Genomic DNA, 19942 nt, shown 5'->3' on the forward strand with positions numbered 1-19942 from the left:
TGCCAAATATTTTCAGTCTCCTAAGGGGGAAAAGGTTTTGTCATGCCCTCTTCACGAGTGTCTTGGTGTGTTTGGACCATGATAGTTCGTTGGTGATGTGGACACTTGAAACTCTTGACCCGCTCCACTACAGCCCCGTCGATGTTAAGTACTGGTCCCCTTGGTGAGGTCATACACACACACACACAATATTTATATTTACCACAAGTAGAATCCTTTTTCCTCCTATGTATTTGGAATACATTCGGCTAAGTGGCAATGCAATTTTAATCGCTATGGTACTATTTTCACAAGTATGTGATGAATTTTCAAAACTCTTTGTACAAAACTCCAAACTGGTAACACTTGTAACCCAGCCAGTCTTCCATTCAAAATCTTTCATTGCGCATTGACCCAAAATATATGTTTACTGTGAAATATAATGGGTACATTGGTTTCTCGTCACGAAACATAACATAATGATATCTTCTCAATTTTGTTATTTTAACAAGCAATAAAAAAATGTAATCTCTTTGGGACTATTTTCACAAGTATGTGGTGAATTTTCGAAACTCCAAACTGGTAACACTTAGGGGGCACATAGGGGGCATATGTGCCCCCTCAGATTTGTATGTCTGTAAAGTAGACACATAAAAAGTATAATATACACTCAAATGTACTACTATGATGATGACTATTATGATCTCACTTCACAGTACGTTTAAAAAAAATCTGATATTGACAAGAACAGAAATGTACTGTATGTAACAAATCAATGTTTATTGGTCACGTACACAGATATCACAGAACGTGCAGTAAAACTCTTGTGTTTCGAGCTCCTACAGTGCAGTAATACAATTTCAATACAATACAAATACGATACTCCAGAAAGTCCAAAACAAGAAAGAAATATATCCCTATGCAGTAAACATCCAACATGAAGTTGCTGGGGTGTTTTTGATGGGGGTGGGTTCACACTCCGTTACTAAAATTGCATTGGCCAATACAGTATTGTAATACATGACATTTACGAAGCAGACAATTTTATACAAAGTGCCAACAGTCCACACATTTTGTTATGTGACCGCAGTGGTAATCAAACCCACAACTCTGGTGTTGCTAACACCATGCTCTTATGAACTGAGCCATGTACAGGACCACTACGATGCATGAGTACAATACAATACTGTCAAATATAATACGCAATTACAATACAGGTGCAAGATGTATGATTGCCATTCCCTCTTACAGGCCATTGATGAGGTCATCATACCCCTTGATTTGTTCTACATTTTGTTGTGTTACAACCTGAATTCAAAATGTATTAAACATACTGTATTTTCTCTCACCCATCTACATATAATACCCCATAATGACAGAGTGAAACATGTTTATAGAAATTGTTGCATATTGATTGACATCCCTGAGTCCATACATGTTAGAATCACCTTTGGCAGCAATAAAAGTTGTGAATCTTTCTGGGTAAGTCTCTAAGAGCTTTGCATGCCTCGATTGTACAATATTTGCGCATTATTACAATTCTTCAAGCTCTGTCAAGCTAGTTGTTGATCATTGCTAGACAGCCATTTTCAATTCTTGACATATATTTTCAAGCCGATTTAAGTCAAAACTGTAACTAGGCCACTCAGGAACATGCAATGTCTTCTTTGTAAACAACTCCAGCGTAGATTTGGCCTTGTATTTAGGTTATTGTCCTGTTGAAAGGTGAATTTGGCTACCAGTGTCTTCTGGAAAGCAGACTGAACAAGGTTTTCTCTAGGATTTTGCCTCTTAGCTCCATTCCGTTTCTTTTTATCCTAAACTCCCTACTCCATGCCGATGACAAGCATACCCATAACATGATGCAGCCTCCACCATGCTTGAAAATATGAAGAGTGGTACTCAGTGATGTGTTGTGTTGGATTTGCCCCAAACATAGCGCTTTGTATTCAGGACATAAAGTTAATTTCTTTGCCACATTTTTGCCAATTTTACTTTAGTGCCTTATTACAAAAAGGATGCATGTTTTGGAATATTTTTATTCTGTACAGGCTTCATTCTTTTTACTCATTTAGGTTAGTATTGTGGAGTAACTACAATGTTGTTGATCCATCCTCAGTTATCTCCTCACAGCCATTCAACTCTTTTACTGTTTTAAAGTCCCCATTGGCCTCATGGTGAAATCCCTGAGTGTTTTTTTCCCTCTCCGGCAACTGAGTTAGGAAGGATGCCTGTATCTTTGTAGTAATTGGGGTATTGATATACCATCCAGAGTGTAATCAATGTCTGCTTTTTTTTACCAATAGGTGCCCTTCTTTTGCGAGGTATTGGAAAACCTCCCTGTTTTTTGTGGTTGAATCTGTATATATCTAAATATATCAATATATTTACCTTTATTTACTCCACAAAAATGAAATTCTAATTAGCTGCTAATGTAGCTATCATACAGAACTACAAATGCCATGATGTTCTGAATGAGACTGCCAAATTGAGTAAAAGGTAAGAATCTCTGGATTAACTATCTAATGTTAACTAAATTTAGTATTGAATAAATTGTCAACATTTCCTTAAATTGAAAATTCTGTTAACGCTCTTGGTCAAGTTTTAAATGTACACAATACCTGTTAGCAAAGGTGTCAGCTAAAGATGACATGCAGGGGCTTGCGGTGATTTGTAGTCTACTTTGATGCTAACTAGCATTTCTTTTTTTAATCTGAGAGTAAATGGAGCTAAATAGATTGATAAAAGTCACCTTGTCCTAGAAAGATTTACATGGTTATTAAAACGTTACACCAGGGTAAGTATACACAAAACACAGCTCTTGTTTTAAGTGTTTCTAAAATCCCCTATGGGAAAACTGAATGGTGGAAAAACGATTGGAACCCTTTCCCTGTGTATGACCGCTAGGTTTTATGGGTATTATGACACGTCCACAGTGTACTCCACTATACTTATTGACTCAAAACATTTGAGCTTTAAATGTTTTATTAATATTGTGGCAGATGGCAGAGAGAGGTGAGGGGAGTGGTGATTGTAGGAAGATATCTTGCAGCTCGCTGGCTCCAACCCCGAGTCTTATATGGACTTCCTGCCACAACGAGGCAAGCCGGTGGATCATTAAGCCATTGAGTGCTTGGGGATAAAAGAGGAAGCGGGCTGCACAAAGAGTGTAAGAAGCGGGAGAATTACCCGTTGCAAATATCACTAATAAATTCCTAATTTGCATTGTAGTTGTGCTCCTTGTGAGTGTTCGGTTATTGAACTTGGTGACGTGGAAACCCCACACCCTTGAGCCTTCTACAATATATACTGATGTACTGCATTTTTTTAATTCATTTTTTTTACATAATTCCACTTTGACTTGATAGGTTATTGTGTGTAGGCCAGTGACACAACATGTCAAGGCACTGTATATCATCAGACTGAAGTCTATGACATGGAAGGGAAGGAGAAAATAATGTCTGATATGCTCCCAAATGTGATTTACTGGAAAGAAAGAGGCCATGATAGACTAAGAATGGTACATGTAGAGTACAACCCGCAACCCCAAATGACCCCTTGGGGTTTCCTCCAATCTGCCTGTGGCCTGGATGTCTCCCCACACTTCTCCTAGGAGACAGCTTTCTGTTCCATCTTTACCAGCTTTCCCCATCCCTCTCTTTCCACAACCAACACTCTTGACTTCTCTCCCGCTCTTCTTCCTCCTCTCTTTCACTGTCTCTCACTTTCTACATCTGTCCATCTCCACTTCCTCCGCTCCCGTTCTATATCTATCCCTGTCTCTCTTCTTATTGCATACCAAGTGATGTTAGGGCTAATTAAACAGAGAGAGAGACCAAGACAGATCCAGCCCCTCATATACTACAGTGGACTGTCTTAGTCTCTAACTTTAACTGTCTTAGTCTCTAGCTCTAACTTTGTCACAACTTGAAGGGACGCTGTTTTCCTCCGCTGTAATCCTGTAATCATTCAATTATTCACATATGATTTCAAAATGCTCGTTTATTTTTATTTATTTTTATAAATACGGATGTTGCTTTGGAGTTTGTTGTTGCGTGGATTGTCATCCAATCCCACGACTGTAAACACATTTGGCCTAAACTATACACGTGGCAGAGGTTCTCAGAGGATGGGATGCACTTAATGACAGAGAGACAGAGACCGTGAGAGAGAGAGAGACAGAGACCGCGAGAGACAGAGACAGAGACCGCAAGAGAGAGAGACAGAGACCGGGAGAGAGAGAGACAGAGACCGCGAGACAGAGACCGCGAGACAGAGACAGAGACAGAGACAGAGAAACAGAGACCGAGAGAGAGAGACAGAGAGAGACAGAAAGAGAGAGAGACAGAGAGAGAGAGAGAGAGACAGAGACCGAAAGAGAGAGAGAGAGAGACAGAGACCGAGAGAGAGAGAGAGACAGAGAGAGAGAGACAGAGACCGAAAGAGAGACAGAGAGAGAGAGAGAGAGACAGAGACCGAAAGAGAGACAGAGACAGAGAGAGAGAGACAGAGAGAGAGAGACAGAGAGAGAGAGAGACCGAGAGAGAGAGAGACCGAGAGAGAGAGAGACAGAGAGACAGAAAGAGAGAGACAGAAAGAGACAGAGAGGCGGGAAGTGAGCGTGGGTGAGCGATAGAGAGAGGGTGGAGGGAAAGAGAGGGAGGTCAATTGAGTCCATCATGTCACTGTGTGTGATCCGGTATCTGAGGCTCACACACAATCAGAAAGAGGAAGTGAACAGTCGCCAAAGACCACCAATCATATTTGAGTCACAGTGGATGCACCCACTGCACTCAAATTCCTCATGAATGAACTGCAATACTAAAGAAATAGGCCTATAAACATTAAAACAATGCCAGAAGCACACTAACGGTTGTTCAGTTGGCGCCTTTTTGAGGACAGTGGGGATTGTATGTTGGCAGTCTAGTGAGCACCAGGTGAAGCCACAGGGCGTGGAGAGGAAGGAGACTGAGGGAAATGAAGAGAAAGGGTCATGTAATGACAAGGAGGTGACTTGGGGATAGGACAGGTTGGGATCTACTCTCCCAGTAGCTGTTGTCTGCTATTTCAACTGAGTACAGCGTACAATCCTTTTAGGGCCGCTTTCACCTTGATATCAAGGGGGAAAATGACTTTAGCCGTATCATAGTGCCTCTATGACATTAAAAACAGCACCTGAGAAATTATGCCATTTGTGAAAATTATACGAATTGTGAAATTCTTGCGATCCCAGTCATGGATACTTGGACTATAAAGTAATAGTGCAGCCATGATGGTTGACAATTACACTGTGTTTCCATGGTGTGTGTGTGTGTGTGTGTGTGTGAGAGTGAGAAGAATGCTTGTGTTGCTCAGCGGTAATGCTGCTATCAGCACATTATGAAGACCTGGAAAGAAAGACAGAGAGGAGTGGGGGGGGAGAGGAGGGCTGAAAGACAGAGAGGAGTGGGGGGGGAGAAGAGGGCTGAATGGAGGAGAGGAATGTTCCCTGTGTCAGAGAGCAACATCATCAGCTAATGAAGATCAGTCTTGCTGAGTTAGCAACCAATCGTTGACGGGGATCGACTCCCTGCCAAGGTGAAAAACATGTTGAGTTGTCCTTAAGACACAGATCTAGGAACAGCTTACCCTCCCAAATCCTCATCTCAACCACTAGAGGGAAAAACGCATAGCTGACCTTAGACCACAGTCTGGAGGCAATTTAAATTTACTCCAAAATATGACAGCCCCCTCCCACACACACACACCCCTCGACACGCAGGCACACACACACACACCCCTCCACACGCAGGCACACACACACACACACACACACACACACATAAGAAAGATCAATAACTGTGGTGTGGATGAAGCCAGCCAGTGTAATGTGGTTGTCTACCTTCTCCCCTCATGGTTTTAGCCTGTCTTGTCATTACTGCCTTTTGGGGGAATGCTAATAACAAACTGCTGGGACTGAAGATAATGGAAACTATGGCCAGTGGGACTAGGAGAGGGATTATATTCACTATGCTAGGGGGTCATCTGTATAGTCTAAAATAAGTGTGGGGCTGTGTGAGTGGATGGGGGGGAGGACTAGGATGCCTGTCTGTCATATTTTGGAGAAGATTTAAATTAAGTGGATGGGGGGTGATAGTTTTACTATCCTTGTGGGGACCATAAGGGTCACTTCCTCATCTCCCCAGTCTCAATAAGAGAGGGAATGTGTAAAAAAAATTATCCCGCGAACAGAGAGGGGAGAGAGAGAAGAAAAAACAGAGAGGGGAGAGAGAGAAGAGAGAGAGAGAGAGGGGAGAGAGGGGAGAGAGCAGAGAGAGAACAGAGAGGGGAGAGAGCAGAGAGAGAACAAAGAGGGGAGAGAGGGGAGAGAGCAGAGAGAGAAGAGAGAGAGAGAGGAGAGAGGGAAGAGAGCAGAGAGAGAACAGAGAGGGGAGAGAGGGGAGAGAGCAGAGAGGGGAGAGAGCAGAGAGAGAGCAGAGAGAGAGAGCAGAGAGAGAGCAGAGAGAGGAGAGAGAGGAGAGAGGGAAGAGAGCAGAGAGAGAACAGAGAGGGGAGAGAGGAGAGAGAGGAGAGAGGGAAGAGAGAGCAGAGAGAGAGGAGAGAGAGGGGTGAGAGAGAAGAGAGAACAGAGAGAGAGAGATAACAGAGAGAGAGCAGAGAGAGAAGAGAGAGATTAGAGAGACAGAGAGGGGAAGGGTAGACACAGGAAAACATGGCTCCCTGCAGAGAAAAGGCTGTGCAACCACTGCACAACAGCAGAACCTGAGACGGAGCTGCATTTCATGACAAAATGTCGAAAATATAAAACAATTAGAGAGAGTGTCATTTCCCCAAATTTGAAACCCTTATACAATCAATTTTATCAATCAATTTTATTTTATATAGCCCTTCGTACATCAGATAATATCTCGAAGTGCTGTACAGAAACCCAGCCTAAAACCCCAAACAGCTAGAATGCAGGTGTAGAAGCACGGTGGCTAGGAAAAACTCCCTAGAAAGGCCAAAACCTAGGAAGAAACCTAGAGAGGAACCAGGCTATGAGGGGTGGCCAGTCCTCTTCTGGCTGTGCCGGGTGGAGATTATAACAGAACTATGCCAAGATGTTCAAAAATGTTCATAAGTGACAAGCATGGTCAAATAATAATCATGAATAATTTTCAGTTGGCTTTTCATAGCCTTTCATACAAGGTTTCAAAGACCTCTCTGATGAGAGTAGGCTACCCATCCTGTTGGGGGAGGACGCAGAGAGCTGTGGGTTGGCAGCTCACTACATTGCTGCCTGCCATAAGTTGAGGGAGTGTCTGACAAACCAATCAACATGTACATGTCCTCTACTGTATGTTTATTGTTATTGTTGAATGTATGGTTATTTTGACACTTGGTTATTGTTGTTACTGTTGTCCTGTTGACATTTTTATTCATATTGTAAATATCCAAAATAAGCTTTGGCAATATGTACATTGCTACGTCATGCCAATAAAGCAAATTGAATTGAATTGAATTGCCAGAGAGGGGAGAGAGAGAAGAGAGAGAAGAGAGAGAAGAGAGAGAAGAGAGAGAAGAGAGAGCAGAGAGAGCAGAGAGCAGAGAGAGAGAGAGAGGGGGAAGAGAGAGAAGAGAGAGCAGAGAGAGATTAGAGAGAGAGAGAGAGAGAGAGAGAGGGGAGAGAGATAGGAGAGAGAGAGAGAGCAGAGAGAAAGAGGAGAGTGAGAGAGCAGAGAGAGAGAGAGAGAGAGAGAGAGAGAGGGGGGGAAGAGAGAGAAGAGAGAGCAGAGAGAGATTAGAGAGAGAGAGAGAGAGAGGGGAGAGAGATAGGAGAGAGAGAGAGAAGAGAGAAAGAGGAGAGTGAGAGAGCAGAGAGAGAGAGGAGAGAACAGAGAGGGAGAAGAGACAGCAGTAAGACAGAGAGAGAGGAGAGGAGAGAGAAGAGAGATTAGAGAGAGAAAGAGAGAGAGACAGAGAGAGAGACCGTGGTGTGTGAGTCAACTACTAAACCGTTTGGGATAACTTCCCAGTGTAAAACCACAGCATCACAATAATTCATTTAATAACAACTCTACATAACACACGAGTCGGCAGAAATCCCAGAGACATAGCTACTGGTACGTCGACAGTACAGTCTACAGTACAGTCTACAGTACACATCTACGGTACATGTCTACAGTACAGTCTACAGTATAGTCTACGGTACACGTTTACAGCACATTTGACAGTATAGTCTACGGTACACGTCTACGGTACACGTCTGCAGTAGTCTACAGTATAGTCTACAATACACGTCTACAGTATAGTCTATAGTACAGTCTATAGTACACATCTATAGTCCAGTCTACAGGCCAGTCTACAGTACAGTCTACAGTATAGTCTACAGTAGTCTACAGTACCGTCTACGGCACACGTCTGCAGTAGTCTAAAGTACAGTCTACAGTACACGTCTACAGTACAGTCTACAGTACACGTCTACAGTACACGTCTACAGTACACGTCTACAGTACAGTCTACAGTACACGTCTACAGTACACGTCTACAGTACAGTCTACAGTACACGTCTACAGTACACGTCTACAGTACACGTCTACAGTACACGTCTACAGTACAGTCTACAGTACAGTCTATAGTACAGTCTACAGTACACGTCTACAGTACAGTCTACAGTACACATTTACAGTCCAGTCTACAGTACAATCTACAGCACAGTCTACAGTAGTCTACAGTACCGTCTACGGCACACGTCTGCAGTAGTCTAAAGTACAGTCTACAGTACACGTCTACAGTACAGTCTACAGTACACGTCTACAGTACACGTCTACAGTACACGTCTACAGTACACGTCTACAGTACAGTCTACAGTACACGTCTACAGTACACGTCTACAGTACACGTCTACAGTACAGTCTACAGTACACGTCTACAGTACACGTCTACAGTACACGTCTACAGTACAGTCTACAGTACAGTCTATAGTACAGTCTACAGTACACGTCTACAGTACAGTCTACAGTACACATTTACAGTCCAGTCTACAGTACAATCTACAGCACAGTCTACAGTACACATTTACAGTCCAGTCTACAGTCCAGTGTGCAGTACGAATGAATCAAGAAAGATATGTGAGGGAAAAGAAAAACCAGAGTGAATCTCCCAGAAACCCCTGTACAAAACCTTCTAATTGTTTTGCTTATCACTGCAAAATGAATAGAGGTGAACAGAGGAATGTTTAAAAGAAGGGATAGAGAGATGGGGGTGATATTGAAGAGTGGGAGGGGGAGGGGAGTGGGGGGTTAAAAGGTGACCCGGCATGGTAGTCGTGTGGTTTGGGTCTTTATAGATGTGTTCTATAAAAACATGGGACAGTCCTTTATACAGGCCAGCGCTCTGTACTACCCTTACAGTTCCACTCGCCCAGGGTCCCCACTGTACGTAGGAGTGTGGGGGGGACATAGTGTGTGTGAGAGGGGTGAGTGATTGTGTCTGTGTGTCCACTGTGTGTGTATGTGTGTGTTTGTGTGTGTGTGTACATGTGCATATACAGTATGCGTGTGTATCTAGTGCGTGTGTATAGAGCCGAGGACCCAAAGTCATTGTCCCATTGGGGCATGCCACTTTGCCAGAAACAATTTGTCCCTTAGCTGGGCTGTGTGTGTGTGTGTGTGAGTGCATGCATGTGTTGCCTCATGAATACCAAGCAGGCAGCCAGACCCGGGGTTCTGGGTCTGCATACTTGGACGGACCCTGCCTCTAAACCTGGCAACTCACCCACTTCACTCTCTCTGGGGGCAATTTAGACAGAGGCTACCCTGCATGTCCAGTTCAAGGACTTCAGTTATTTTTCTCCGCCAGTTTCCTTCCTCTCCGCTAGTTCAGTCAAGATATCTGTACTTCAAGTCAGAGCCAGATATGCTCTGTCTGAATCACAGTCTCTCCCTACTGCAACCCCAGACTCCCAATACACCACATCACAACAGACTATAGCTGTTGGCTAACACCCTCCATAGAAATTCAGTGAGACGAAGAGAAAGAGGAAGGGAGAGAGAGCGAGAGACAGAGAGAGACAGAGAGTTCAGTGTATAACTAAATGTAACTCCATATGAGACCCAGTAAAGCCAGTAGTCAGACAGTAAAAGTTACCAGTAAAGGTTGTTGGAGCAGTGTGGTATTCAGACCACATAAAGCCAGTCTGGTGGTTCTGGTCCTGAGGGTGCAGCCAGAGACAGACTGGACATATGAATGGTGTTATAGCAACAAGATCTCCCGGACTCACTTCATTATTCAACGTTTGTCCATGGGGGGATAAACGTCTATGGGTAAAGTGATAGTAGGAAAGGGTTAAGGTTGTTAAAACAGAAATAAACTTGACTGTTTAGCATTAAAAAAATGACAGTTAAGTTTAGGCAATAATTCCAACTGTTTAAGGTTAGGGTTAAGGTTTGGGATAAAGTTAAAACAGAAAAAATAAAAATGAGTGCCTAGCACCGGGATTGAACCCGCGATGTTTGGGACCTGGACAAACGTTGAATACTGATGTTTATCTCGTGTGATCTCGAGAGAAACTCAAGAGCTTCGCTTCGGGTGGGATGGCCTCATTCACGTAAAACCACTCAGCTAACACCACAGGGAGTGTGTGCTTCTACTCACCGTAGCGGTCAGCGTGGGCCCATGGAGCTGAGCGTGTAGTATGGCCTCATTCACGTGCCCCCTGACTCCAAGCAGGGCCAGTTCCAGGCTGTGTTGTCCGGCCACAGCATTGGTCAGTTCCTCGAGAGCCGCCACATACCTCCGCCAGGGCCCGTCCAGCTCGGCCACGCTCGCCAAGCACCCGCGCATCACGTTCAGGCAGTAGCCCACGCACGGCTTGATCAGCGTCAGCCCACGGCAGTGCGAGCAGTACTGCATCTTGGTCAAGCCACGTAAACACTCTTTGGTGAAGGAAACGTGTTCGGTGGCGTTCATGACTTCGGTGCCCTCGGCGAGGGCCAGGGATAAGGCTCGCCCGGCGCCCAGGGTGCGCCCCAATTCCTGAGCGAGCGTTTCGGGGTGAGGGCCGAATGGGTTGACGTCCTGCCGTGTGGCGCGGAGACACTCGCCCCGCTCGCCGGTCAAGCCACCATGGACGCCCACGCCCGGGTTGACCAGGCGCCCGTAGACGAGCGGGAAGAGGTTGTCATGGAAACGGGCCACGGCAGCTTCGAGGGAGAGGTTCTGTCCGCGAATGTAGAGGGAGAGGGAGGAGAACAGGGCGTTGACATGGGGGAGGGCCTCCCGGGAGAGGGGCGAGTAGGTGTCTTCCAGCAGGGAGGAGAGGTGGCCCTGGGAGAAGGAGAGCAGGTACTGGAAGGTGTCTGGAGGGAGGGGAGGGGGAAGAAGGGGAGGGAGAAGACATCAGGGCCTGGTTACATTTATGTTAATATAATAATGACAAAACAGATTATTTAGGCAGTGTAGTATACAGTGCATTCAGAAAGTATTCAGACCCTTTGAATTTTTCCACATCTAGTTACATTACAGCCTTATTCTAAAATTGATTAAATCGTTTTTTCCTTCATCAATCTACACACAATACCACATTGTTTCAATACCACATTGATTCAAAAAAATATATATACATTTGCAAAAAAAAAGTTTTTGCTTTGTATATCTATATATTTTTTAAAGTATTCAAACCCTTTACTCAGTACTTTGTTGAAGCAACTTTGGCAGCGATTACAGCCTCAATTCTTCTTGGGTATGACTTGGCACACCTGTATTTGGGAAGTTTCTCCCATTCCTCTCTGCAGATCTTCTCAAGCTCTGTCAGGTTGGATGGGGAGCGTCACTGCACAGCTATTTTCAGGTCTCTCCAGAGATGTTCGATCGGATTCAAGTCCGGGCTCTGGCTGGGCCACTCAAGGACATTCAGAGAAGATGAACCTTCGACCCAGTCTGAGGTCCTGAGCACTCTGGAGCAATGAAGTTGTAGAAACATCTCAAAGTTGATCAATGGAAACAGGATGCACCTGAGCTCAATTTCGAGTGTTATAGCAAAGGCTATAAATAAGGTATTTCTGTTTTTTATTTTCTATAAATTAGCAAACATTTCGAAAAGCCTCTATTCACTTTGTCATTATGGGGAATTGTGTGTAAATTGCTGAGGATTTTTTATTTATTTAACCCATTTTAGAACACGGCTGTAACGTAACAAAATGTGGAATAAGTCAAGGGGTCTGAATACTTTCCGAAGGTACTGTATATTCAAACGCACCATAAGTTTATCTATCTATCTTTTCACTACTTTCATTTAAACTGTCTATCTAATAACACAAGTCTGCCGTGCAGAAAAGAGGTCAGAGAGGATCCTTTCTACCTTCGTCTCTCTCTCTCTCTCTCTCTCTCTCTCTCTCTCTCTCTCTCTCTCTCTCTCTCTCTCTCTCTCTCTCTCTCTCCTCTCTCTCTCTCTCTCTCTCTCCTCTCTCTCCTCTCTCTCTCTCTCTCTCTCTCTCTCTCTCTCTCTCTCTCTCTCTCTCTCTCTCTCTCTCTCTCTCTCTCTCTCTCTCTCTCTCTCTCTCTCTCTCTCTCCTCTCTCTCTCTCTCTCTCTCTCTCTCTCTCTCTCTCTCTCTCTCTCTCTCTCTCTCTCTCTCTCTCTCTCTGATGCAACAGCAACTGTAGAGAAACTGAGACACGGTGCCAACCCAACACATGTAATCACACACACACACACACACTCGCAAAATATGACATAAAGATACTAAACACACTTACAAGGAGATGAATAGATGATCTGGGGTTGTAGTAAAAACACACATACAGTCCAGTCTACAGTCCAGTCTACAGTACACGTCTACAGTACACGTCTACAGTACACGTCTACAGTACACGTCTACAGTACACGTCTACAGTACACGTCTACAGTACACGTCTACAGTCCAGTCTACAGTCCAGTCTACAGTCCAGTCTACAGTCCAGTCTACAGTACACGTCTACAGTCCAGTCTACAGTACACGTCTACAGTCCACGTCTACAGTACACGTCTACAGTACACGTCTACAGTACACGTCTACAGTACACGTCTACAGTCCAGTCTACAGTCCAGTCTACAGTACACGTCTACAGTCCAGTCTACAGTCCAGTCTACAGTCCAGTCTACAGTCCAGTCTACAGTACACGTCTACAGTCCAGTCTACAGTACACGTCTACAGTCCAGTCTACAGTCCAGTCTACAGTCCAGTCTACAGTACACGTCTACAGTCCAGTCTACAGTCCAGTCTACAGTACACGTCTACAGTCCAGTCTACAGTACACGTCTACAGTCCAGTCTACAGTACACGTCTACAGTCCAGTCTACAGTACACGTTTACAGTCCAGTCTACAGTACACGTCTACAGTCCAGTCTACAGTACACGTCTACAGTCCAGTCTACAGTACACGTCTACAGTCCAGTCTACAGTACACGTCTACAGTCCAGTCTACAGTACAGTACTCAATATCTTGTTAATGTTTGTATGTGCTTGCATGTTTATGTGTCCACACACACTAAATCAGACACTTTCCTGCCAAGCCAGTACCCCCACACACACACACACACACACACAGAGAGAGAGCGTGAAACCGAACAACAGTCATCTCTCCCAGTCAACAGCTGCATAACCTAATACCAGTGTGCTGTTAGGGACAGGGACACCCCACCAGGGACTCTCCTCTACGGCCCTAGAAAACCACAAGGCCAAGTTTATAACGTTCCACCGCATCATCACCACAGCAGCTCTGTGCACAAGCAAACAGTCACATGTACATACAAGCACGCACACACACAATCAGGCGTTGGCGTTTGGTGTGTGTGTTTCGGGGAGGGAGTGTGTGTGTGTGTGCGTGCGTGCTTGAGTGCATGCATATGTGACTGTCTCATTGGCTGTGTGTGTGTGTGTTTGTGTGTATATGCATGCGTGTACATGCACATGCTTTTGTGTGTATATCTGTGCACGTGGGTGTGTGTGTGACGCACATCAAGCGTCCAATGAGTCATATTCTGTCTCTGGTTTAACAGCCACAGTGAGGTGACCAGACAGTTGAGGTCGTGTGAATGTGACTGACAGACAGGCAGGGCTGTGTCTTTCACTGTACCCGATCAGGAAGATTAATACAGTTAAAAGTCAAAGGTGAGAGGGCTGGGGATAGTAGTCAAACAATACATCGTTGGGATAGAGAGGGAGAGAGAGAAAGAATGTGAGGGGGGGGGGCAGAGATGGGATGAAAAGGGTAGAGGGAGAAAGAGAAGCAAAGCGAGAGAAGGAATGAGAGAGGTCTAAATCAGAAGACAGCTAGAGAAAGAGGGAAAGAGAGAGAATAACTACACAGAGTGACGGAGAGAAAACGACAGGAAGAAGATTGATGAAACGGAGGAAGAGATCAAGAGAAAAAGCAGAGAGAGAAACTCTCTGTAACCAGCTCAAAGCCTCCCCTCCCCAGCCCGTTGAGTTGAGCTGTAGCGGCAGTGCCAGTATGTTACAGGCCAGGCTGGTTGGCCTGGCCAGCGGGATGAAAACCACAGGGCACTCAGCCCCACTACGTGCCAGCAGGGTTGGGTTACAGCATTACAGAGCTGTAGTCTTCAGGAGGCAGAGACCAGTCGTGACACAGGCCCTCAGTCAAACAGCTCAAAGCAGGGCTAGTTAGACAGGGAGGCAGGCCGACCCAGTAAAATAGGAACATGTTAGTTCACCAAGCCATGATGTGCAAGCTTTTGTTCTGGTAGTGATACCCTTCAGCTAATCAAGGTCTTGATGATTGCTAGTTCAATCGGGAGTGTTAGTGCTGGTTTGAAACAAAAGCCTGCAGCCTGCTCGCATCATGCCAACCACGGTAAGGTTGTAGCAGGATGACCTGGTAAGAACTGAACAATCTATATAAAAAGTACAATTTACGACCACTCTCTCGGGAGCTAGGAATAGTAAGCGAACCAATCTAGGCTACTCCCTTTCGATATTTAGGTCTACACTTTGTGAGGACATCCTGTGTTGTATTCAATTAGAGGTGCATGTTTTCACTCGATCCACCTCCGGGGGAATGAAACAAGACTAGAGAGACCAGAACAACTTCTGAACATGGAGAAAAACAACTACTGTATAACGTAGTGGACTCCACCTATTGAACCACACCAGGCTACGATACATCTGGCTTGAATAGGACCCCGGGTCCTGAACCGGTCTCTGTGTCTCCACGGCTGTTAGCTCAAACACTTCCCTCTCAAAACACCACTCTGGGACAACTGTCCACCTCTCAGGCACTGCTCTGACGAAGTCCAGACGCACACCAGGCCTAGTCTCTTCTTTAGTTCGTCTCTGTCTCTGTCTCTTTCTTCTAACGGATTTGGCTGTAGTCTTTGTGTTAAATCACATTGTTGATCCTCTCCTCCATCTTCTGGAGCAGGGGAATATAGTAGGGGAATATAAACCCAATACCAGTGAGAACTCCACCAAGTGGTCATCACGGTCAACTTGTGTTTGACCACTGTCTGACAGCTGTGTCTGCCATTCTAGGACACTAACATCCCTCCCTGGGTGGCGATCATTATGATCATTAAGTCGTAATCATCAGTTTTTATGTGAGGCCATGATTAGCTATGATTAGCGATTTGTCAAGCAGTCTTTGAGTCCTGGACACATAGCATGACCCTAGCAAACTTTGTCTGCTTCCGTACACCACAGAACTCTAGCGCGTGCATTTTTGTGGCACTCCACGGTTTACAGCAATAGGGCTGGAGCCAAAACGTGTCATGAACACAATATTAAACCATGTTAAAGGGGTAGTTTAGCCCCCTTTAAACGGCTGGTCGGGCAGTGAGTTAAAGTGGTGGTTTATCCCTTTAAAGTGTTGGCCGGGCAGTGAGTTAAAGTGGTGATTTACTCCTTTAAAGTGTTGGTCGGGCAGTGAGTTAAAGTGGTGGTTTACCCCTTTAAAGTGTTGGCCGGGCAGTGAGTTAAAGTGGTGGTTTACTCCTTTAAAGTGTTGGCCGGGCAGTGAGTTAAAGGGGTGGTTTACCCCTTTAAAGTGTTGGCCGGGCAGTGAGTTAAAGGGGTGGTTTACTCCTTTAAAGGGTTGATCGGGCAGTGAGTTAAAGGGGTGGTTTACCCCTTTAAAGTGTTGGCCGGGCAGTGAGTTAAAGGGGTGGTTTACCCCTTTAAAGTGTTGGCCGGGCAGTGAGTTAAAGGGGTGGTTTACCCCTTTAAAGTGTTGGCCAGGCAGTGAGTTAAAGTGGTGGTTTACCCCTTTAAAGGGTTGATCGGGCAGTGAGTTAAAGGGGTGGTTTACCCCTTTAAAGTGTTGGCCGGGCAGTGAGTTAAATGGGTGGTTTACCCCTTTAAAGGGTTGGTCGGGCAGTGAGTTAAAGGGGTGGTTCCACATTGAGTGCATATGAAGGAGACTGCCACCACCACCACAACCACCGTAGCCCAAACAGAGTTCATATTTACGACGTTGCAATGAGACATTATACAGTGTCTTATACCAGCGCTGGCCTCGCCGAGCCTCTTATAAACAACTCCACTTTATTCACTGCTAGAGCTATTTCCTACTTTCTATTCTGCCCGGCGACCAAGGGCTTTTTCTGAGGTAATAACGCCTAAAGTGTCGTGGCTCGTACTCTGCAATACAGCCACAATAACAAATGGGTCAAAGTAACCACAGTCAGTGGCAGGGAGTTGTATGGGTTTTGACCACAACTATGGCATCCCTCCCCCAGTGTGGCGCGGAGCTCCTAGCCACTTCCCCAACGGGAGCAGACCTGTCTGGGGGAACAGACAGGGGAGAGAGGGGTAAGATCCAGGGCCAAACCTTCATGGTAGGGGTGCCAGCCCAACCCTCAGCCCAGACACGTGGCACCACAGATCTGTGTGTGTGTGTGTGTGTGTGTGTGTGTGTGTGTCTGTGTGTGTGTGTGTGTGTGTGTGTGTGTGTGTCTGTGTACCTACATGATCTCGCGCGCGTCCATGTGTGCACGTGCCAGCATGGTGGGAGGAGCTATAGGAGGACGGGCTCATTTTAACGGCTGGAATGGAATCAATGTAACGGAGTCAAAAGCGGTTTCCATATGTTTGATCTGTTTATACCGTTCTATTCATTCCATTCCAGCCATTACAATGAGCCCGTCCTCCCACCAGCCCCCACTGGAGTACAGGTAAGCCTGCATGACTGTGTGTGTGAGTCGGTGGCGGCAATAATGTGATAACGAGGAAGGAGACACTAGGAGACACTAGTCTTTTCCCAGCACTCATTCTATCTAGGGGTGCATCCCAAATGGCACCCTATTCCCTACACTGTACATGACCCTAAGGGCCGTGGTCAATGGTAGTGCACTAAATAGGGAATAGGGTTCCATTTTGGTACGCAGCCCATGCGTCTCTGGTACCCTGTCCTGTCACCCCGCCACCTACTCAGCAAAAGCAGTGGCTAGAAATAGGTCACTGAATAAATATGTTAATATGCCACAGTTAAGGAGATAACAAAACAACAATATGATGATTATCAACAGCAACAAAGACTGTCCACCCATCTACACATGAGGTGCCCTAGCTGGGAGGAGCGTGGTGACATGATCAAAGGGCTAGGGGTTAGTGGGGGAGAGGGATGAGCAGAGGGACGAGGTACGTGGGAGGGGAGGGGTAGGTAAGGCGGCGACTGGGACATTCCACTGAGGGAGAGACCACTGAGGGAGAGACCACTGAGGGTCGTCTGTAATGTATGACGTCAGACGACAGGCACCCACCGTCAGGGTCATGGCTTTGGCCTCATGGAATGACTGTTGGCACAAGGTCAAAGTGACCTCAATTACTCTTCCCTGTATTGGCATATTGTCACGTTCCTGACCTATTTCTGTTAGTTTGTTGTATGTGTTAGTTGGTCAGGACGTGAGTTTGGGTGGGCATTCTATGTTTTCTGTTTCTATGTTGGTTTAAGGGTTGCCTGGTATGGCTCTCAATTAGAGGCAGGTTTTTGGCGTTTCCTCTAATTGAGAGTCATATTTAGGTAGGTTGTTTCACAGTGTTGGTTGTGGGTGGTTGTCTCCAATGTCAGTGTTTGTCGCACCATACGGGACTGTTTGGTTTGTTTGTACATCGTTCTTTTTGTGTAGTCTATTTTCCCTGTTCGTGCGTTCTTCGTGTTATATGTAAGTTCGTATAGTTCAGGTTTGTCTACATTTGTTTTGTTATTTTGTTAATTATTTCAAGTGGTTTCGTTTCGTGTTTTTCCCGTCTTGTTTTATTAAAATTATGTCATCACAACCCGCTGCGCCTTGGTCGAATCACTACTCCTCCTCTTCGGTTGTAGAGGAGGAGGAATACCGTTACAGAACCACCCACCAAATAACCAGAACCAAGCAGCGGTGTAACGGGAGGAACGGACAGCGCACGAAGCAGGATTTATGGTCTTGGGAGGAGATCATGGAAGGAAAAGGACCATGGGCTAAAGTGGAGGTGAATCGCCGCCCATGTGAACAGCTGGAGGCACTGAGGAGAGCAGAGGCAACCGGAGAAGGGAACCGGCGTTATGAGGGGACGCGTCTAGCACGGAAGCCCGAAAAGCCCGTGAGTACTACCCAAAAATTTCTTGGGGGGGGGGGGGGGGGGGGATAAGAGGTAGTGGGCCAAGGGCAGGTAGGAGACCTGCGCCCACTTCCCAGGCTAACCGTGGAGAGCGGGAGTACGGGCAGAGACCGTGTTACGCAGTAGAGCGCACGGTGTCTCCTGTACGTGTGCATAGCCCAGTGCGGGTTATTCCACCTCCCCGCACTGGTAGGGCTAGATTGAGCATTGAGCCAAGTGCCATGAAGCCGGCTCTACATATCTGGCCACCAGTACGTCTCCTTGGGCCGGCTTACATGGCACCAGCCTTACGCATGGTGTCCCCGGTTCGCCTACATAGCCCGGTGCGGGTTATTCCACCTCCCCGCACTGGTCGGGCGACGGGGAGTATTCAACCAGGTAAGGTTGGGCAGGCTCAATGCTCAAGGGAGCCAGTACGCTTGCACGGTCCGGTATTTCCGGCACTACCTCCCCGCCCCAGCCCAGTACCACCAGTGCCTACACCATGCACCAGGCTTCCAGTGCGTTTCCAGAGCCCTGTTCCTCCTCCACGCACTCTCTCTATGGTGCGTGTCTCCAGCCCAGTGCCTCCAGTTCCGGCACCACGCACTAAGCCACCTGTGCGTCTCCAGAGCCCTGTACACACTGTTCCTTCTCCCCGTACTCGTCCTGATGTGCGTGCACTCAGCCCGGTGCCCCCAGTGCCGGTACCACGCACCAGGCAAATAGTACGCTTTGAGAGTCCAGTGTGCCCTGTCCCTGCTCCCCGCACTAGGCTTGAAGTGCGTGTCTCCAGTCCGGTGCCTCCAGTTCCGGCACCACGCACCAGGCCTACAGTGCGTCTCAGCCGGCCAGAGTCTGCCGTCTGCCCAACGGCGCCTGAACTGTCCGTCTGCCAAGAGCCGCATGAACTGCCCGTCTGTATTGAGCCTGCAAAGCCGCCCGTCTGCCATGAGCCTGCAAAGCCGCCCGTCTGCCATGAGCCTACATGGCCTTCCGCCAGTCTGGAGCCGCTAGAGCCTTCCGCCAGACAGGAGCCGCTAGAGCCTTCCACCAGACAGGAGCAGCCAAAGCTTTCCGCTAGACAGGATCAGTCTGAGCCATCTGTCTCCGCAGCGCCATCTGAGCCATCCATCTCCTCAGCGCCGTCTGAGCCATCCGTCTCCTCAGCGCCGTCTGAGCCATCCGTCTCCTCAGCGCCGTCTGAGCCATCCGTCTCCCCAGCGCCGTCTGAGCCATCCGTCTCCCCAGCGCCGTCTGAGCCATCCGTCTGTCCCGAGCCATTAGAGCCGCCCGTCTGTCCCGAGCCGTCAGAGCCGTTAGTCAGTCAGGAGCCGCTAGAGCCATTCGTCAGTCAGGATCTGCCAGAGCCGCCAACCAGACAGGATCTGCCAGAGCCGCCAACCAGACA

General features: G+C 46.8%; 1 protein-coding gene across 2 annotated transcripts in view; it reads right to left on the reverse strand.

The window, feature by feature from the left end:
- Positions 1-19942, reverse strand: part of LOC129814196 (glypican-5-like) — a 107105-nt gene that overhangs the window by 17909 nt on the left and 69254 nt on the right. For both annotated transcript variants that reach the window (XM_055867144.1, XM_055867143.1), the window contains exon 3: positions 10615-11318. In XM_055867144.1, coding sequence (XP_055723119.1) covers positions 10615-11318 — 704 coding nt within the window. The remainder of the gene's footprint in view (positions 1-10614; positions 11319-19942) is intronic.

The sequence above is a fragment of the Salvelinus fontinalis genome, chromosome 17, assembly GCF_029448725.1.
Source record: "Salvelinus fontinalis isolate EN_2023a chromosome 17, ASM2944872v1, whole genome shotgun sequence".
Classification (NCBI taxonomy): Eukaryota; Metazoa; Chordata; class Actinopteri; order Salmoniformes; family Salmonidae; genus Salvelinus; species Salvelinus fontinalis.